Genomic DNA, 23,106 nt, shown 5'->3' on the forward strand with positions numbered 1-23,106 from the left:
TAGACAAATATTTGGAGTGACCAGATGGGCGAAATGGGAAGTTTTTTTTTTTTTTTTTTTGGCTGATGCTGCATAAGCTTGCTCTCTTGCATCATATGCCTCAACTAATGCTGATGCTAATTCAGATCTGTTCCTTGTAAGTTTTTTCATGCAGCCTTGTCAGAACTTCAATGTAGTATGTGTGATTGACAGTCTGAATCGATGGTATGTATTCTGCTGTAACTTATATATTAATACGGAAGGTGTTTTCTTGAGACTGTCGCTGTGAATTATAGGCCTAACTGATTAGGCTGAAAGTGGTCTCAAATTGAAGATATATCTTCCTAGGTGTGCAGAAATATGGTAAAATTTAAAAATTCTGAATAGTTTTATTTTACCGTCCAGTTCTGTAAAATAAAACTATTCTTAGTGAAAGGTGTGTTCATTGTCAAGCCTTACATTTTAAATGTGAAAAGGTTGGGGATCATTTTCCTTCATGTTGTCAAAACGGTAAAGTTTCATTGCCTTCAACTGTAATGTTTGCTTACATAAGTCCTTTATATACGGATGACAATGAATTGTCCAAAAATATTTTGTGAAAATATCAGGCAATATAATACAATAATACTTTCTCTTTTGTTTCTTTTGGAGCAAATGTGAAACTGCCTTCCGGTCGTCGTCCTTACATATATTTCGGATTTTGTGAGATATCCATCATTCTACTAATTCCTTATTTCCAGGGCAACATGGACTACATTTCTTTAGGACAGCTAGAGAAAAACTGCTACCAATTGCGAAATTTTCGCAGTTGGTACTGCTAGTAATTTCTTTAATATCAAAATAAACAAGAAGCTTGGTTTTCATTTTTGATTTTAACATTCTTGCTTTTTTGTTCTGGGGAATTGTTTTGTCTTCCATTGCATTGACTGTTTTTTAGTTTTTGAATTGTACTGGAACAGTCGAGTTTCATTGCAAATAATTACAGTACTCAGAAAGTCTGAACCTTCTTCAGTTTTTTTTTTTTTTTTTAGGCGCCTCCGTAGCCAGGTGGGAAGGAGCAGCAGTGCGTAGCACACGCTTCTTGATTAGACCGGTGTTCGAGCCCGTCACCACCAAATACGGAGGATGCGGAAAGGTTAAGGAATGACCACCACATATCCTGGAGCAATATGGCCTTAGTTGCTAATGCTCCTAAAAAAAAAAAAAAAACCAAACAAACCAAACCAGTTTTTTTTTTTTTTTTTTCGAAACATCTTTACAAACTTGGAGTCTTCTCATTTTTTGATCTTCATTCAGAATTTCTAGCACCATCTTGGTAGACACTTTTCTCATGCCTAAATTTCCAGTTAAAATTTTTTTGTTTTTTTGTCCATATTGATTTCTGATGCAACCATTCTAATGCTTAAACGAATGATCACTTCTAATCAGTGATCTTACCTGGTCCATATTTTCATCAGTTTTCATGGATATCAAATGACCTGATATCCATGAAATCCATCATCTTCCCCATTCCCTCTTCCTTCTAAAATTCTTTTATGCCATTCAAGCATGGAAACTCTTGACATAACTGTTAATTTTCAGTTGGTGTTTTCTTTAGATTTGTTAAAAATTTTGAGTTTGGTTCGTTGTTCAATTCTTTTGTCTGTCATTTTTCTGACAAACTACAGAAACACAAGGTAGGAAAACTTGTCTCACCGTTATGCAAAGGAGCATGTTTGAACATGACTTGGCAGACAACTAGGGAAAGTTCAAGGTCAACAGTTGTGCCTTTGTTTCACAGGTGGTGCTTGGTGTGTAGTGGCTGTGCAAGGAGTCTCATTATTTAGTAGCCACACCTCATATTATATGAGGATGGAAAAAAAAAATAATAATACTTGCCAGATTTCTATTGGTCCAATTTTAATTAAATTTGGAATGGCTCAATGTGAATATTTTTAAAAGGTGACAGATTTTTCAGGAAATATAAAATTTACTGAAAATCTGTCTACTGAGAGCCAACTTGTTACGTGCGAATGGACAGACAGACAGACAGACAGACATGATGAAGATAATAGGCACATTATACATATATGCTAACACATCTAAAAAAAAAGTACCTTCATACTCTGTGACTATGTATTCTACCCAAGCTTTTGTAGTTTTTGAAAATTTGTATTTTGTGCTGGCAAGAAACCTTTACTGTAGCCCAATGTACTGTTCCTGCTTGTTGATCAAATTTGTACTATGATATGATTGTACTGTCTATTGATAAAGCTATACAAGTGTACCCATTTAAGAGTACTCAGTTCTTAATTGGCATTCATTATTTCCAATGGATAAATCTCCTTGCTCAACAAGTGAATCACTTGTTGAGCAAGAGAATTCACGTGTTGAGCAAGTGAATCACTTGCTCAACAGGGAATCACTCAGTGAATTACTCAGTGATTTACTGAGTGATTCCCTGTTGGATAGGGAAATTTATACATAAGAAATAATGTAATTAATTAAAACTGGTTGGCATGACTAGCGTTTCAAGTTGATTTTAAGGAAGAATTTCTCTATTTAACAATATTAAATGTAACTCAAATATTTAAAAGTTTAAATACAAACTTTAAAGTTCATCATCATCATCAGCCATTTTCAATCCACTGCAGGATGAAGGCCTCTCCAGCAACTTCCAGTTCCTTCTGTTTTGAGCTCTGGCCATCCATTTACTACCCAAAAACTCATGAATTTCATCTATCCATCTCCGCCTTTGTCTTCCAGGTTTTCTTCTAGCTCCTCTTGGGTACCATTCTGTTATTTTCTTAGTCCATCTGTCATCATGTCTTCGAGCTATGTGTCCTGCCCAAGACCATTTTAGTTCTTTAGTTTTGATAAGTATGTCCTTTACTTGAGTTTGCTGCCTAATCCATGTGTTTCTCTTCTTATCTAACAGTCTGATTCCCAATATAATTCGTTCCATTCTTCGCTGTGTAGTTCTCAGCTTCTTTTTCATTCTTTTGGTGAGTGCCCAAGTTTCACTTCCATAAGTCATGGTGGGGAGTATACATTGATTCATTATTTTACGTTTCAGACAAACTGGGATATTGCTCTTCAGTATGTGACTATATTTCCTGAATGCTATCCATCCAAAATTTATTCTTCTCTTGACTTCCAGCCATTTATCATTATTACAGTTAATAACTTGTCCCAGATAAGTATATGACTCCACCTTTTCAATTACTGCTCCTTCAATCATTATTTCCCTTTCCGTGGCATACTTGTTCATCATTACTTTTGTTTTAACCATATTCATCTTTAGTCCAAAATCCTTACTAACTGTGCATAACTGATTAAGATTTTCCTCTAATTCTTTGGGATCGTGGCTTATAACCACAATGTCATCTGCAAATTGTAAATGGTTTAGGTATTCTCCGTTCACATTGACTCCTTTCTGTGACCAGTCTAATCTTCTGAAAGCTTCCTCAAGGGCAGCAGTAAACAGCTTCGGAGGTATTGTGTCTCCTTGTCGAACTCCTTTCTCGATTTTAAATTTGCTACTGTCTTTGTCTAGTCTAATAAAGGAGGTAGCACTCTCATATATTTTCTTCAAAATCATAATATATGGGGTATCTATGCCTTGTCTTTCCAGTGCCCGAAACATTTCCTTATGCTGTATGGAGTCAAATGCCTTTTCATAATCCACAAATGCCAGGCATAATGGTGTTTTATATTCATTTGCTTTCTCTATTAGCTGTGATATTACGTGAAGGTGATCCATAGTTGAGAATCCTGTCCTAAAGCCAGCTTGCTCTTTTGGTTGATTCTCATCAAGTATTCTTTCTAATCTGTTAGTAATGACTCTTGAGATTAGCTTGTTATCCCACATCTACAAGCTAATTGGTCTATAATTTCCAATTTCTGATTTATCTCCTTTCTTATGCAGTAAAACTATGATTCCATTATTCCACTGCTTAGGCATCACACCTTTTCTAATGCATTTTGTGAAGAGCCTTGCCAGTTTTTTGTGTTATGTCTCTTCCTCCCAAATTTAACAACTCTACAGTAACTTCCTCTTCCCCCGGGGCTTTCCAATTCTTCATTTTCTTCAATGCATGTTCTACCTCATCAGGAAGAATATCGGATATGTCGTATGTGTTGCTACTTTGCAATCCATCTTCCCCACTGCTGGTTTCATTCCCTCGCTCCTTGTATAATTCTCTATAGTAGTACACCATCGCTATTCTTCAGTTTCAGTATCATTTGTCTTTCTGTATTACTGCTCATGGCTGCTGATTTAAATCCTTTGTTTTCCCTTAATGCTTGTTCTACTTTTCTTTTGTTAAATCTTCTTATGTCCTCTCTGAGTCTCTTTCTAATGGCTTTGCATAACTCAGTATACTCAATTTTCTCCCTGTCAGTGTTTTTCTTGCTCTTCATTTGTCGTCTTCAGTTCATCATGACAAGTGTTTCTTGACTAATTTTTTCTTCTTTGGATTTCTGTTTCCCTATAGATTTCTTGGGCTTTATCACTTTCAGAAAGTTGTAATATTCCTCGTCGATATCTTGGTCCTGAGCAGTCTGCAGAAGCTCAAACTTGTTCTTAAGTTCCAGTACATACTGCTTTTTCTCCTCCTCCTCCTCTGTTATCTCTAAGACCTTTGTATTATTTACTCGAGTCAGTTTTTTCCTTTCCTTTCCTACATCTATATCAAGTGTACATCTTACCATTCTGTGATCACTTCCAACCTTTACCTTATTCAGGACGGTAACATCATTCACAATATATCTTCTGTTAGTGAGGATGAAGTCGATTTCATTAGTTGTTAATCCATTTGGACTCTTCCATGTCCACTTTCTGTTCACCCTTTTCTTGAAAAAAAGTGTTCATTACTGACAGTCCTTGAGATTCTGAAAATTCCACAAGTCTTTCACCTCTTTTATTTCTTTCACCAATTCCAAAATTTCCTATAGTTCCTCTTTCTGCACTGTTTTGCCTTTTTCCAATCTTAGCATTGAAGTCCCCCATAATAATAGTGTAGTGGGTTTTCTGCTCATCTAGAAGACTCTCAATTTCGGTATACATTTCTTCAACCTCTTCATCATCATGGCTCGATGTTGGTGCATAAATCATTATAATCTTTAGCTTGTACCTCTTAGAAATCTTGAGTATTAGTCTTGACACCCTTGGTGATGTACTTTTGAATTCCAAAATGTTGTTTTTAAAATCTTTGTGGACCAGAAACCCAACTCCACCTTCACTCCTTTCACTGTTTCCATTGGTGTACATCAGATTTCCTCTTGATAAACTTATAAGTGATTCATTTCTTCTTCTTGTTTCAGTCAAACCGATGATATTCCAATTCACATTTTCTAATTCCTTTTCCAGCTCTAATATCCTGTCTTCACCAATGAGTGATCGTACGTTATAACAGACCAAGTTCAGTTTCCGTGCATGGCAGCCTGATCATACCCAGAGATTCTTAGCACCCTCTGCTTCCACTCTGATCCTCTCGCTGCCGTAAGAGGGAGAGTGAAAGCTGCTGGGGACTGAGGGCCATTTGTATTGTTGTGCTCTCATATGCTGGAGGGTTTGGTCTTTTAATCTTCACGCTGACCAGGCATCTTGAAGAGAACCACTCTACACGTTCGTTGCCACCTAAGTGACATAACAGGGCTTACCATCGAGAAGGTGTGCATGAGTGGATTTTAGGGAAGCAGGCCAACCGGACTTCTCCTAAATCTTCTGTAATAGAGAGATATTGGATCCATCAGTGTTTTAGGCTGAGTGTCTGATAACACACAGGATACCTGTTCCCCCTTCAAGATATCAATTATGCAATAAAACAAATATATGTTTAAGAAAATGTAAGAAAGCTTACTTGAGATAACAAATTTACAGTTTTGCAAGCTGTTATTGTAAATAAGTTTGCAAAACTGTTAATTTTCAGATTGTTCAAATCTGGAATATTTTCTCACTAGGGCAACAGATATTGATGGCTGAATCAACAACCACCTTCTTCACCCTTGGAAGTGAAGAAAGTTGTTGATGGTTTTTAGACATCAGTAATTTTGACTATACTGCACCATTATGTATTATATATGTAGAAGATTTGCATGTTTTATGGGAAAAACTGAGAATACTCCACAAATCAAGCTAATTGCAGCCTTGATTGACGAGGCCTTTAGAAAACCCTGTGGTCTATGACAGAAATTGAGCCCAGACCTCTTCAAATGAGTCACAGGTGGCAAAACTGCTGTACTGTTACAGAGGACAAGTGAAGAAGGAACCCAGAAGGAATCAACATCATTATTTTGGAATTTGGAAAGGTGTTCCTCAAGCTTCTGGAAAGCTTCACCTGCAGTCATGATCTTAGGGGGACTCAAGTTTTCCTTTGTTTCATTTTGAATGTCTTCAAGGGCCTTTGTCATTTTCAGCAGCCTTTTTTTTTATGAGTTCTCCATTTCCATCTTTCTGGTTCTCAATAAGCTTTTGTATGTCTACAGATTCTACGTCATCCAACCCAACCCAATATTCCAATTGTAAAATATAGGGTACATTATTTCTGTCAATCAAGTGCCTTCTCTGAATTTGAACTGTAGAATGCTTACTTTATATAGTTTTTTTTTTTTTTTATTTGTTATGGAACTTTTAAAACTTAGCTTTTGCTTGCATGAATATCTTTTGTATAAATTGGGAGTTTGCCACTGGTGAGATGGTGCTGTGATAGACAGAGGATTAGTTAAAAGATAGAAAACAAAGGGGAATTAGATATTTCGAATTAGATATTTCGAATTAGATATTTCAAATATCTGTTTCTGATATTTGTTAATGATGCTGTTGAACACACAACAAATTTTTTCAGAGTTTGTTATTATTTTTTTTTTTTTTTTTGTTATTTGGTTTTTTTTTAGGAGCATTAGCAACTAAGGCCATGTTGCTCTGGGAATATGCAGTGGTCATTCCCTGACCTTTCCGCATCCTCCGTATTTGGTGGTGACGGGCTCGAACCCCGGTCTAATCAAGAAGCGTGTGCTACTCACTGCTGCTCCTTCCCACCTGGCTACAGAGGCACCTTCAGAGTTATTTGATAATGCAAAAGTTGGGAGAGGTAAAAAGTAGTAACCAGGGTAGCTTTGACAAGACCTAAATAAATTATTTAGCCAATCTGAAAAATGGGATTAATAGTTTGGGTAATAGTAATCCCAGATTATATTATTATTTTTGAAGCAACGATCTTAGGCAGTTGATAATGAAAAGGAAATTAAGTCTGACATGAAGTTCTTTGAAAAATGTAGACAAGCTACTGGAACAGTATATAATGCTTTAACTCCTATTTATGGGAACCTTCCTAGTAAAGACAATAAATTAATTGTTTCATTGTTTAAAGTCATGTGTACGCCATATCTTCAGTAGTGCATACAGGTTTTGAATCCCACCCTACCCACTTCAAGAAGGAAGTGAATCTAATGGCAGTGGTGCAGAGAGGAAAAGACAAGGTTAGTTATTGATATAAAAAGGGATTCATATGCAGAGAGAGAGAGAGAGAGAGAGAGAGAGAGAGAGAGAGAGAGAGAGAGAGAGAGAGAGAGAGAGAGAGAGAGAGAGAGAGAGAGAGAGAGAGAGAGAGAGGTTTCAGTTTTGTGGGTTGAAAATCTTGAGATAAGACATCTATATGTGGAGTTGATCATTGTGTTTAAGGATTTGAAAGGCTAGGAAATTGAATAATAATAAGGATATCCTGATTTCTTTTGCAGATGACACAAACTAGAAAATATGTACTTCAAGAAAAAGTTTATGGGTTTTTTGAATTCTGTTTGGAGTATACCACCATTTCATCTTTTCTTAATGGATTGTAATATTTATTGTATGGAATTTTTTAGTTTTTAGTAAAAAAAAATTTAATTTTTAAAAAATTCTTTTTATTACATCCATTTAGTTCTGCTGAAAAAAAAAAAGACATTTTATGTCTTTTATAAAGATGAAGCTATCATATCATATATGGTTCATATGATATAAAGATGAAGCTATACTCCTCTTCCATTTTCCAGCTTAGAACACTGCATGAAATTTAAAATGTGTGCATGTACTTATATTGTTGCTTATTATATGTATAAATAGTTTCACAAAAGTTTTGAAACATGCTCAATATTCAGAAAGTTAGCAACATGTATAATATTCAAAAAGTTAGCACTGTTTGTAATATTCAAATTTTTGTGCATTTCATGGTGTGCTGTGAAGTGTGTGAAATTTGAATATTACGCATGTTGCTAACTCTGTATCCAGAATGAATATTAGTTTGAGTGTTTTCATGTTTATTATTAAAAAATAATAATAAACCTTTCAAAAATACATTATTTTCAACCATTAAAACCATTGATGGTCATTAGCTCACATGGGAGAATTTTGTAAACAACTTGAACTAGAAACAAACACTCCAAAATTTGTAGCTTCAGTACCAGTCAGTTTCCCACGCCATCATTACTATGAGTAAAAAAGTAGAACAAACATGATGGAACTGTACCTGCCAGGTGCAATCATTTTATAACTCTGGGAGAATGATAAATAAAAATTAAAAAGCCATGTCAAGTAAAAAAATTGTCTGTATTTAGTCAGGTACAGAAAATAGCAGATTTTTATCTTCAACCAACAATAAAAGTGGATTCACTACTCTTGAGTTACACCTCCCAGGTGTAGGACTCACACAGCAGGTTAAAGAACAATAGTTGCAGACTAGATATAAGCATGATTTCTTTTAGCCAAGGGATTAATTACTGCTAGAACAAAGTATGATCTGATCTCACAGGGAGCTTATGTAAATTAAAAGAAGAGTTAGATGGATATATGAAATGAAACTAGTTACTTTTTTTTCCCTTCTAAAGCCAATTCCTGCATCCAATTTACTATTATTAACACTGTGCAACAAATTTCAAAAAAAGTTCTGTTTATCTGCATTTCTTGATGTTTCTTTATGGATTTCAGTATGCTGATTCCAAATATGACTTTAGTTTTTTTTTTTATATACAGTACTATCAATGTTTTTTCCAAAAATGAAAGAAAAGTAAATATGAATAATATTATTTCATATTTATTAATAATGGTTAATTTCTCTACAGAAAAGTATTAATTTTTGCTACAAGTAAATGACAAGCTAAAAAAAGAAAAACTTGATTGACATTCTACACCTTGAAAAGTATGAGAATGATTGACATTCTCATACTTTTCAATCAGTTTGTCAATTAGTTCTTTGTAATTTTTCACTTCTAACATTATCAAGAAAGCCAAGTTGAAACAACGGCCATATATTTCACCCAGCATCAATTATGTTATCTTTCTGTTCTTATGAAGCCAACATAGGCTTAATTTGGACCAGTAAATATGCCAGTTTTTACTTTTGCATCAGGCAGTTTTGGAAACACAGATTGTATATTCTTGAAAGTGTAACAGTTTCCATTCTGGAAGGTATTACCTTGAGGATCCAATTTGAACTTCTGGTTAGGACAACTAATGCTGATATAATAGGGCTAACAGAAACGTGGTGCCACCTAGAAAATGGTGATGGCGAGTTTCACTACTGTATGTATAGTATATTTAGGAAACATAGGGAAGATAGGAGGAGTGAAGGTGTCATGCTTGTTACCAAAAGCAGCCTGAGTGCAAAAAGAGCTTTTGCTGAGTCTGAATTTACATCTGCCAGCATAGAATCTGTGTGGTGCGAGTTAGTTGGAAGCAAAGGAACAGGTGTAAAGTGTGTTAGTTGTCTGATGGGACCATGGGTTCCCCCCCCCCCATCTTCGCATTATATTCTTTGTATGTGTGACACAGAACTCTGTGGAGGCCAGAGAATTAAAAAATGTGTGGGGAGTGGTTTGTTGTGTAGTGTTATGTTCTGTTGTTTCTCTGACCATTTAGCCATTGGACCCATCATTGCCCACACTTTGCCACGAGGAGGCAGATCAGACACCCAGTAGATTATTTAAGTACTCTGTTAGGTGCCACCACCTAATTTCTGAGGATTTCAGTGGCAAGGCACACACACACACACACACACACACACACACACACACACACACACACATTATTATCAGTGTATTAGGTGGAGGAGCTGAACTGTCAGGTGTAATATATGTACAGGCAGTTCTTGCTTTATGAGTTTTCGCTTTACGAATTCTCGGGTTTACGAGGTGTTTGTTTTTTTTTTTTTTTTTAAAGTATCAAGTATCAACAAAATCGAAAATATGAACATTAATTGCAAAAAATTAATGTTAAACATTCATAAATACTGCATTTCAAACTACGCGCGTAGCTATACAATACAGTGTACCCAGCTTTACGATATTAATCCGTTCCAGAGAACCATCGTATCGTGAAAATATTGTAATGTGAACCCAATAACACATTGTTTTTTGGCAATTCATTCCATGACCTCGGAAGTTGAAATTTTCGCTATATAACTCTCTAAAAGGTCGTTTCTATAGTGTAAATTGTATTAGTTACCAAATCAAATCACTGAAATGCACTACACTTTCATCGTTATCATATGCTCTGTTATAAGAACCAATTTTGAATGCCTTTGTGACATTTTTCTAAAGCACATTTCTGGAGGTCACGACCATTAAACAATAAAAACAATTTGCACTTTTCAGTTTATTGGGCTTTTCTGTTTACTGCAAGCAATTGTAAACAGGTAATAAACTCGATGTTATTGCATTTGCGAAAATATCAATTGCTGGAATTGTGTGGTTTTTGCGTTATTATAGTGAAATGTGTTTCCCCTTTACTGAAATCTTCAATCACATGAAAAACATAAATAAATTTTCAGAATCTTCTCTTCTTTCCTTTTTTTTTTTAAAGCTTCGTAAACTTGTTACTCCACACAAATCATGTTAGTTGTAATTTGTGCATTCCGTTAAATAATGCTTATGCATGCTATTGAAATTTATAAAGAAAATAGAATATTATTATTATTATTAGTCATATGGTGCAAGGAAGCTTGAGGCTTATGCTGCACCAGCCAAAAAAAAAAAATCTCCAGTTACCCCGAGAGAGAGAGAAAGAGAAGTAGAAAAGAATCACCAAGAAAGAGAAGTATGATAATATCCAGCTAAGGACCCTGAGTGTGCCAAGCCCATACTCACCAGATATGAGCCTGCCGACCGGGCTAGCCGGGTGGATAAAGTGCCTGCCTGGCAACCCAAAGGTCGCGGGTTTTATTCCCACCTCGGGCTTGGATCAAAGTACTGCAAAAACCTTGGGAGGTGCATTATGGCCACAGAAGCCTGTGTGCCAACAAAAACCAAAAAAAAAAAAAAAAAAAAAAAGATGTGAGCCCCTGGCGTGAAATATCTTGGAAACAAACGCCGTTTGAAGCATTTCTGAAGAAGACGACTCCATGTGCAACAAACCAACGAGTACTGAGCCAATAATGAGTGATCAATGAGTGTCCATTTAGTTGATGATGAAGAATAACCATTCTTTAAAATTTGTAAGTCATAAATAATTTCTTTATTATTGTAATTTGCTTGATTTTACAGGCTACGTTTTAATTTCTTTGGACAAATCAATCATTGTTTCAGCATAAATTAATTAGCTAACTAATTTCATTGTTGAGAATGTAACCCCTATTTTTAACATTATGTCTATGGGATTTAATTCCCGCTTTACAAGCACGCTCTAGGAACGAATTAACTCGTAAAGTCGAGAACTACCTGTAATAATTATATATAAAAGAGGGGGGATGAACACTAAAATTTGGAATGGCCAAAAGAGCTTTACAAGAAAGCGGTTGGATTTAGATGTTGATTAGAATTTGGCGGCATTGTTAGTTAGAGATGGGGGGGAGACAAAAGGCTGGGGGAAACAGGTAGAAGGATTGGGACGATAGAGTAGGCATCCCCAAAGAGGTCAGTGGAGACGAGCCTCACCAGGCGAAATATGGCGGTGGCAGGGAGGAGACAGAGAACCCATTTCCTCCCCCCTTGCCTGAGAATGGGGTTTTAAAGGGAACCAGGTTTGAGTACATGGTTCAGATGAAAGCAAACGAACAATGAGAGTGGGAGTAATCTACAGATCAGAAGACTGTGAAGAGTATGACAAGAGTCCTTATATGCAGATGGAATGGGCAATCAAGCATGAATGTCTTATTATGGGACTTTAATCTGTTCCAGATTGATTGGAATAAGGGAGTGAAACTCACCATGGGGAGAAACATTTTTAGATAAACTAGATGATCATTATTTGTACCAGCATGATAGAGAAAGTACTAGGGTGAGAATATTCTTGACCTCATCATTACTAAAGAATCAGTTGACATCACTTGGCTTAAAGTACAGGAACCATTGTCAAGAAGTAATCATGCAATCGTCAGTTGAAAGATGAAGAAAGATGTTGTAGTAGTTAAAGGTAAAGACATGGGTTTTAACATCAGAAGAGGGGACTTTGACAGTTTAAGGTACTATATCGCATCTGTGAATTGGGTGGATTGCTGAAGGATGGTGAATACATTTGAATTATAGAATATTTTTAAAGCAAAAATCACAGAAGCCATGAACACATATATTTTAAGAAAATATTGCAGGAGGTGGAATGCGGAAATGGATGACTGCAGAGCTGGCTGGTCAAACGGGAGAAAAAGATAACATGGGACAGTTACAGAGCGATGAGAAGTACTGAAGACAGTTACAGTTGATCTGTAATAGTATAACAAGTAAGGTCAGGGAGGCCAAAGTTGCATATGAGAAAGCATTGGCTAAGAGAGCAAAGAACGGGGACAAGGAATTTTTCATCTGTGTGAATACAACAAAGAAGAAAGCTAATTAGACTGGACCCTTGTGCACTGAGTGCGGGGAAAGTCTTAGATAACCCAGCTGACATTGTGGATGAATTGAATAGGTACTTTGCATTGGTCTTTACTGATGAAAGATCCTTCATGCTTAGAAGAGGCTGTGTGAGTGAGGCTAAGCTATATAAAATTATTGATGTCATAATTACAGATGATTGTTTATTAGAAAAACGTTTGAGCATAAGGGTAAGTAAGGCTCCAGGAGTTATTGGCATATACCCTGTAGTTTTGAGGGAGAGCATGAGGAAGTGTATTGAACCATTGAGGTTAATTATGAGGGCATTTTTAGACTCAGAAAAGATTTATTTGGATTGGAGAAATGCCAACGTCTCACCAAAATGCAAAAGTGGTTCTAAGAGTGAAGTTGGTAACTACAGGCTAGTTAGTCTGACTTCAGTGTAGGAAAAATCTTAGAAGCACTGATTAAGAGTGCAACCCAGGGACATTTAGATAGATATGGCATTCTGAAGGACACACAACATGACTTTGTTAAGTGGATGGTTTCTCACCAAAACAGGAACATACAAATAAATACACACATCACATGACATCATATTTATGACGAAAATGAGAATGCATATAAAATTGTATATAAATATTCTATATAAATCTTGTATATAAATCTTCAGAATGTATATAAAATTGCGTGTATAAATAAATGAAAAAATGTCCTTTCTGTGCAGATAAGATGCTGGAACCAAGTTCACTCAAATGCAGAAGACTAAAATACCTTGGAGTGATAGTAGACCTGAATCTAAAATTTCTACCACATACCACCTATCTAAAGGCCAAACTAAGAAGGTAACAGGAAAAATACGAAGAGTAGCCAAAAAGGAATGGAGTTTCAAACCCAGAATATTCCACTTCTACTACGAAACACTGATAGTACCTATACTCACTTACTCAGCAGGAGCCTGGGTACACAGAGAAAGCCTGTCTGTCCCCCGCCAAACATCTTCAGAAAGCACAAAGGTCAGCACCGTTGGCCATATCCAGAGCTATAGGACAGTGGCCACCTCTGCCCTGCAGGTTCTAATGGGAACACTTCCAATCAACTTGGAAGTAGAATTTCACTACCTAAAATTGCACCACAGAATGGGCATCCCCATAACCCATAAAGACATAACTGTCAATCCAACAGTCCCTACTAAATTAGAAATGACAAGAACCAGAAGTCTATTAATTGACAAGTGGAGGAGGAATTGGGATGCTGACAACTTAGGCAGAGTGACTCACAAATATATCCCTTCTATTTTTGAAATTACCAAAGCAAATAGATCTTGGTTTGCCCCCAACCTCCAGGCAACAACTCTGCTGACAGGACATGGATCGATCAAGGAGAGACTATTTAGATTTAATCTCATGGAAGACCCACATGACAGCCACCTAAACTAAACTACCGAACTGGACTGCTGACCCTTGGTCAAACAAGGGTGGGACATCACTGCTGACCATTGGCTACATCTAGGGTGGGATCACGCTAGCCCCTTAACACAAGGTGGGATGCACTCATTACTAATCCCCCCTTCAGGGTAGGATGCTGACCCTGGCTCTGGTGGGAGTAGCTACACGACCAACTAGAAGGCAGCTTAAACCTGTTGATACAGCTGACCCCAGCCAATGCGGAGGTGGGATCACACTGTCCCCTAATCTTTTCCTACCTTTCTAACTGTTTTCAAATCACCTTCTATATGGATGCCTTTTCTTCTCATCCACATCTTTCTATCCTCAATTCTCCCCTTCCAAAACCCCATCTTCACCCACTATCTTTCCTCTCTTTTCCCACAACCGGGCTACTTGAGACAAAGTCCCAAGTGTCCCAGACAGATGTGCAGAACCTGGCACACCTCCACGTGGCAAAGGCAGGGAGCGGCCGACCAGGTGTTAGCTGCTCCCTGCCTGCTAAGATGCCAGACTCTGGTTACACAACATACAAACACAACACAACTCTCACTCATCTGACACCACACACACATACCCTGCTGGGCACATGTCTCAACACAGGTGACTCAGTGGCGAATGGGGGTAACCCTGAGCTTACCACACTTACACAAATGACACTTGTCCTTTCTGTACACACTGCTATACTGGTGCTTCCATAGCCAGGTGGGCAGGAGCAGCAGTGCATAGCACACGCTTCTTGATTAGACCAGGGTTCAAGCCCATGACCACCAAATACAGAGGATGCGGAAAGGTCAGGGAATGACCACCGCATATCCACGGAGCAATATGGCCTTAGTTGCTAATGCTCCTAAAAACCAAATAACAACAACACACTGTACTCCACAAATTCAAATTCTACATTCCTTATATTTGTGCGACACCATGTCTCTGATATCCAAACAATATCTGACTTTGAAGTTTTGACCAGCACTTTCAAATTCATCAAATTTATTTACCATACTCCTAGCATTGCTGTATGTGCAAGGTGTACATGCACCTGTTATTACTATTAGTTACCCTAACATAGACCATGTATTTACTTGTTCCATGATGACTCCCAGCAGTTCTTGAAATCTCCAGCACCTTGCTTTCCAGACTGCTGTTCATTCCAATAGAAGCAGTGCAAGAATCAGTTTCACCTCTGCCTGCAGCTACTGTTAATCTGTTAGTTTGTGTATCACCCCCCCCCCCAAGCTAGAAGTTTTCTGAACCATCTAACACTGCCTCGATAGTATCAGAAAAGATTCTTGCACCCTTTTTATTTAAGTGTATCCCATTCCTGTAGAAACAGTTTCTTCTGTCAACAAGCACAGTCCACACTGAGAAAAATTCTAGCCCATGAGTCTTGCACAATCTCTCCAAGGCTGTATTGATTGACAAGGCTCTCATCTTATGCTCCCTCCTGTCATGTTTTGGGCAGAATTGCAGACACTTTCAAATTTAACCCTAACTCACTACTTTTTTTCAACATTGACCCGTACTTGTTAAGTAAGTCTGCAGATCTACTCTTAATTCATTAGTGCCAATGTGTACAACAATATCACCTTTTGTGCCCTTAAAAGATGATATCTGCCATACAATGTCATCAACTTTTGCCCCTGGTAGACATACTCTGGTCCTGTTTCCCTGACAATAGTCACCGACAACAACTAGCTGCTGTGGGACCAGCACATTTTCCCTCAGGGATTGCTGCTGTGTTGTCTGATGATCAAGTACAAGCTCTGGCACTGATGTGGGCAGCTGATTGCTTGATGGACCCCTCCAATTTAAATCCTTCAAGGGCATTGACCCTGTTATTAAAGGTCTCATAAAGACACATAACAACGTTGAGTTGGTGCCTAACATCCTCACACTCTTCACTTCCAGCACACACACAATTACATATCCTTGGCAATGTCACATTCTTGATAACTCTGCAAACATCAAACAAGCAGTATATTTTATATGGTTGTTATTCAGAGGACAACTACCACCCTCAGTTTTGCCCAAACTACGGCACTCCCACTATCTTGAGACTTTCGCTTTGCTGCACTTGTAATAACTGCCAGTTACAGTAATAACACTATTCACTGGTTACGCTATGAAGTTTACGTTATTGAATATATATATATTTCACTATCAAGCTTATGATATATGTATTTCGTATCTGCTATCAAGTTTAATTTACATAATGCTACAACATTACATATGTAAATTCTAAGTAGTTAATAGATAATAAATTTAATTATCTGTTGCCATCCTACATTATTCAAACTCTCAAGTGACCTATTTGTGATATTATATCTATGCTAAATCACCGATACTATAAGCTCTATGAATATTAATGTTGTACGTTACAGACCATATGATAAAATGAAGTTCTTATAACATGTATGTAGTGCTATAAATTACAGTTTATAAGCCTCTTCTGATATGGATTACACTGCTAAAAAGCTAAGTAGAAACCTCCAGTATATGTGGCTATATGTGTTAAACATAAGTGGAGATACCCAGAGTAGCAAAGAAGAATCAGTAAAAATCTTTAGAAGAGGATGACTCTAATATTGACTTAGAATCCATACCTTCAATCAATAATGAAAATAAAATGATTGAGCAGTTGTGCAAAATTCATAAAAGTCCAGGATAAAGAAATAGACCTAGTTTTTGAACAAACTCTCTTATATCTCTTCCTAAATGGAACAAAGTCAAACAAAAATAACTAGTTTTGTCAAATAAATATTTGAAGAGGTACATGTACACATGTAGTGTGGATTGAAGATTTTACAACCTTTTACAGAAGTTATTTCTGTTTTTAGATTACACAATACATTTTGGGCAATAGCCTCAGGTTATGTAGAACTTAACTAATGTATAAGTTAATGCTAGAGCATTATGTCTATACGTAGCCAACTACTATGTAGTTGAAAAATGGCATCATTAGTTATATCTCATATTGTGAATACCTTAACGAGTTACCATGATATTGCACTACTTCAAATAAATAACATTTCACCAATGGAGAAGACTACCGTTACTTATTCTCGGCAGATACCACCACCACCCAGAAGGCACCGTTTTGGAGCTTGTTGGCTCCTCAACGGTACAGGTACTCCAGTGTTGCAATGATGACAACCCGGTCGCGAAGTATAACTTCACAATATACAAGTAATTAAGATGACATAATACATTCAAGGCAGTAGCCTCAGGCATGAAGTTATACTTCGCAACTGGGTTGTCATAATTGCAACACCAGGGTACCTGCACACCCACTGATGAGGAGCCAACAAGCTCCGAAGTGCCATCTTGGTGGATATGCATCTGTTTTTAGTAAATTATATTTTAGAATTATTGCAATTGTCAATTTCAGTATTCAACATACATTAGAAAGTTTCCAATATATATATTTCTAATGGCAACAAAAATATTTCTTGTGCACCATCATGTAAAGAAACTTCAATCCTGTGAAAACATCCAAAAAGTAAATGAAAAATTTCAAAAGCAGTTTAATATAGTACAAGGAATGATGCAATACTTAAAATCTTTGGTTTTCTCCAAAAACAGAAGGTTTTTTGGTTTTCTCCAAAAAACAGGTTTCAAAACTTAGATATGCAGTTTTAAAACTGCATACCTAAGTTTTAAAACATTTGCCACTCAATCAGATTTATTATTATTATTATTATTTTTTTTAAACCATATACTAAAATTCTGAAAATTATTCCAAAAATACCATAACTACTCTTTCTTTAATATTTCTATTTCTTCTCCTTAATAAGAGATATTAACAAATGCATCAGTACTGTTAATCTATTATCATTGCCATTAACAGTAGTATGAAACTTTGTTACTTTATATAAAGTTGTTTTTAGATTAAAATTTGGAGATATATGTTTGCTCATTACAATCTGCTTCAACGATTAAACATATCACAAGGTAAAAAAAAAAAAAAAAAAGTGCAATTTAAACAGACTGTGGATTACAACAAAAGGTAAGTTTTGTTTGTTAATACTATATTCCCAATAGAGATCACACTTGCCAAACTCATAATAGCTAGTTTAAGTCGAGTTAAAATTCCATCCTCATTTCTTCTCCTTAATAATAATAATGAAAAACACGAAAAAAGCAAGGGTAGGATGATGGATAATTTGAAGTAATTTCATAGGAAATGGAGGAGACTGAATTTCTATGAAATGATCAACGGAGAACCTCGTATGTGTAACTGATGATCCTACCCATATGCAAAAAATTTTTATGAAGTATAAGCTGATATATTTAAAAATTAAACAAAGGTGTTAATCGGTCCAGTTTGGTGATTATATATGGATTGAGAAGTCGCCAATAACATTCATTAAAAAAAAATCACTTTTAAAATTTTTATTCTGATAAATCATCTAAACAGGTCAGTTTCCTGCCACTCGCATATTTGAAATACTGCTGTATTTTATGTTGTACAGTCACGTAGTTCCTGAACTGGCTGCACACTGTGGCAAAGGATATGTTGTTTATGACACCTCCATAGCCAGGTGGGCAGGAGCAGCAGTGCATAGCACACGCTTCTTGATTAAACCGGGGTTCGAGCCCGTGACCACCAAATACGGAGGATGCGGAAAGCAGGAAATGACCACCGCATATCACCGGAGCAATATGGCCTTGGTTGCTAATGCTCTTAAAAACCAAATAACAACAACATATGTTGTTTATTGCTGTCAAATATCAAGTTTCATCCTGCTTTTGCACTTACAAGTTTGTTAATCATTTCTACGTTTCTTGCTATGCTATATGCATTTGAAGTGAATTTATTTTATCATGATTTCTGAGTTAAAAAAATGTCAGATATGGAGGATTGCACATACATCACATTTTGTCAGTGCTTTGGGAAATCTAAAACATTTGTAATGATGCATCAGGTTTGTGGAGAGGATTTGCTGTGCCTTGCTGCCATATTTGAATGGCTTTGTAGATTCAAGAGAGAAGGGAAAGTTTAGCAGATGATAACTGCTGTGCTTGAGGACATTTAACTGCTCATAAACATACAAAAATTGAAATAGCTGAACAACTTGTCAAAACTGATGTGTCTATTGATAAATTCTCTAGAAGCTTAAAAATTTCACATGGAAGCTATCATGAAATTTTAAGTGATGATTTGAACATGTGTTGAGTTGATCTGTATCTGCCTTGGATGCATACTTGACAATTAGTGCAATGAGCAGATGGCAGTTTGCAGTGATCTCATAATAACATCTGATAATTATGAGTTTTCCCAACCCTTGTTCATTGCTGAGAACAAGACTTATTTTCTCTATGCCCCAAAAACAAGGTGCGAATCATTGACTCTGAAATTGTGTCCTTCTTAGAGATCAAAAGAATTTTGGCAAGACTAGTCAAAAAGGAAAGTGATTCTAATTTTTTTTTTACCATGGTATTGTCCACTATGAATTTGTTCCTCAAAATGCCGCTGTGAATAAAAAAAGATACATAAAGAGGCATTGTGCTACTTGCAAGTGGCAATTCAGCAGATCATCAAGAACAGTAGGTAGTGGAAGACTGGAAGTTGCTGTATATCAGTACATCTTCACACTTCTCATTTCTCATGCAACAAGAACATGCTCAAAATGATTCTGTTGTGCTACCAAATCCCCCTTACTTTCCTGACCTCTCATCATGAGATTTTTATTTTTCCCAAAAATGAAGCAACGTTTACAAGGCCATCACTTCTACAGTGAGAACATGGTTATTGAAACAACTCAAGGTATTCTCCACATTTTTCAGCCTGAACAGTTCCAGAATTGCTACCAGTAATTGTACTAATAGTGGCAGAAGTGCATTACTACTCAAGGAGAGTTCTTTGAGTGGCTACATCTAGGCTTAATAAGGTTTAATATGCAAGTCTTGAAGCTTTAATTGTACTACATAATCAGTTCAGTGTTAGAAGACGTGGGTCTGTTTACATCAGTGCAAGCTCTTGCTCATTCAAAAGTAATAATATTTGTAATTGTCTGCAGAGCTTCTGAATTGTCAGCTTGCACTTATGAGTGCAGACAAAGTATTTTCTGCACTCAGAGACTACATCTTTTACCTTTAACTGCTGAAATTGACAAACACTTCTCTTAACAGCTTCCTTGATTTTATTATTATTATTTTTTTTTGGAATTTTTCACTTCAAAATGAAATACAGATTTATTTATAATTTCTTTCTTAAAAGCTCTTAATGGATCCCGAGAGGCGGCAACAGTTTGATCGATATGGTGTTACAGAAGATGCATTAAATTTTCGCCAGCGTCCTGATTACACTCAGTTTAAGAGATTTGACTTTGATCCATTTGAGTCACTTTTCAGTCAAGGTGGTTTCCGTTTCCAGTTTAATTTTAACCAGGGATCCTTTTATCATAAGCATACTATAACTTCAAGGTAAGAAATAAACTATATCAAACATAAATGTATAGAAGTATTAAAAAGTGGTTTCATAATTTTGTATGCATGTAGCTTTGTTTAATACAAAGGTGTTCAAATGAAAACTGCAAAAGTTAAATAAAAAAGTTGTATTTCACAAACAATAAGGAAACTATACATGTCAGTTTTCAATGTAGTATGCCATTACAATTGGCATACTTTTTTAATGCATGTGCTAATCTGAATCCCTTGAGAGAAGTTTTGTGTTGAAGCCATTCGTGCACCACAGTCTTGATCTTTTCATCTGATGAGTAGTGATCTTTTTCTTGCACCTTTTAGAGACCAAAAATGATGATAATGACATGGGGTAAGTCTGGTGAACATGGGAGGTTAGGGTTATACCTCAAATTTCATCTTGTGTATACGATTCACTCTTAGTATGAACTAGGGCTATACATTCGTTTAATAATGTTCATTCTAGACTCAAATTTACATTGGAGAGGGTGGATACTAATTCATTAAATTTTCTAAATTACATGCTTATTCAGGATGCGAATAAAATCCAATTTAACATCTATCATAAACCTACAAACACCGGAATGCTTCTGCATTATAACAGCTATCACCCGTTCACCTACAAAAGATCGATTATCTTTAATCGATTTCTCAATGCTTATAAATATTCAACAACGGAATCTGCTTTGGGCTCAGAAATACAAATATTAACCAACAGATTCTTAAACAGGGGTTACCCACTTGCTATAATAGACAGAATTAGGGTACAGGCTAAGGATAGAATCCAAAAACTACGGCAATCAACAATAGTAATATCAAAAAATACTTTATTTCTGTCCCATATGTTGAACAGTGGCACAAACAACAAATTCTTTAAAGATACTGAATTTAAAATTGTAGCCAGGCCAATACGGAAATTACACACTTTACTGAACGGAGGATGTGGAAAGGTCAGGAAATGACCAGCAATATGGCCTTAGTTGCTCATGCTCCAAATAACAACAACAACTATACTGAACAACCGCTCAGTCCTTTCCTTGTTTGCAACACAAATAAATGACCTAGTATACAACATTTCTTGCAGTGATTGCAACTTGTCTTCTCAGGATTCTATGTGGTTTCCTCTGAATTTTTATGTTAATCAACATGTGGCCTCAGTTCGTGCTTCTCATTTTCAGCATCATCAGAATTAGCCTTTCATGCCATTAATGAAAAACATACTTTTTTATTTAACAAGGCCAAAATATTTAGTGTCCAATGTAATTATACAAGACCATTAATTGCAGAAACCGTCAGAATTAATTACATAAGAATTCTGTTAATGTTCGCCAGCCATATCTAATCTCCAACTCGTGGTCCTTTATGCACATGCGCGAAGACAAATAATCCCTATTTATGTTCCATGCTCACCCCTATTCGGTTTCATTCCTGTGATCGTGACATACGGTCGAAAAACATTGTCAGCTTCAGGAAGGAAAATCGTTTTGCAATTTTTTTCATTAAATTAATTTTTTACTTGATTTTTAATTGTGTTCATTTGATTTTTAATTATTGTTAATTATTTCTTACTGTAATGTAAGATTTTTGATTTTTAATTGTTTTCGTTTTAATATGAAACATGTGGAATGAAGAAGTGAGGAATATGTGGGGAAGAGGTGTGAAAAGTTGGAGGTGATAGGGAAGAGGAAGAGGGGAAGATCTAAGCTGAGATGGAAGGACAAGGTGGCAGAGGATTTAAAAGAGAGAGGATGGAGGAGGGAGAGGAAGCCCAGGATAGGGAAGAATGGAGGAAAAGAATTAAGGATGGAAATGGCGACCCCATATAAGTGTGGGAAGAAGGCAAAGATAAAGAAGAATTGTTTTCGTTTTAATTTCTGGAGAGTATCGTACAGAAGTGTTCTACGTATCATATTGAGGTAAACTTCTCTTATTCTTTTGCAAATGATTCACTGTAGAAAAGATGGTGTGAGGACTGGCATTATTATGCTGTAGTCGCACACTGGAAGACAGAAAACCATGTTTCTTTTAAATTGTCCGCTTTAATTAGTTCAGAAGCACGTTACAGTATTTCTCACTAGTCATCACTGTTTCTTCACTCTTCAGATACTGTTCTGGAATCACTCCTTTATGATAGGAAAGTGTTACTATCATAAAGGAGTGATTCCAGCCACCAGGAAAGTGTTACTATCCTCCAGGATAGTAACACTTTCCTGGTGGCTGATGCTTGGGAACAGACTTTCTTTGGCCAAGGTGAACCTGTATGAAGCCACTCTGCATTTGGGCGTTTGCTTTCTGGTGTTTAATAATGCACATAGGAACATAGGATACTGTTCAGAAAGCACCGAACACACATCACATCATCATTTCTTCACATGTTAAATCCCAAAGAATATATCAAGCACACACACTTATCAAAAAGTACACTTCTTGCTCATGATAATATATGATGAACCAACATTAATCGCATGCTGTGGCAGTTTCTTTGGTAGTGATGTGATGG

General features: G+C 36.4%; 1 protein-coding gene across 2 annotated transcripts in view; it reads left to right on the forward strand.

The window, feature by feature from the left end:
- Positions 1 to 23,106, forward strand: part of l(3)80Fg (dnaJ homolog subfamily C member 16 l(3)80Fg) — a 330,832-nt gene that overhangs the window by 70,427 nt on the left and 237,299 nt on the right. For both annotated transcript variants that reach the window (XM_090383988.1, XM_090383987.1), the window contains exon 3: positions 20,404 to 20,609. In XM_090383988.1, coding sequence (XP_090240114.1) covers positions 20,404 to 20,609 — 206 coding nt within the window. The remainder of the gene's footprint in view (positions 1 to 20,403; positions 20,610 to 23,106) is intronic.

This window comes from Mastigoproctus giganteus, chromosome 10 (assembly GCF_048544385.1).
Source record: "Mastigoproctus giganteus isolate SK-2022 chromosome 10, ASM4854438v1, whole genome shotgun sequence".
In the NCBI taxonomy this organism is placed as follows: domain Eukaryota; kingdom Metazoa; phylum Arthropoda; class Arachnida; order Uropygi; family Thelyphonidae; genus Mastigoproctus; species Mastigoproctus giganteus.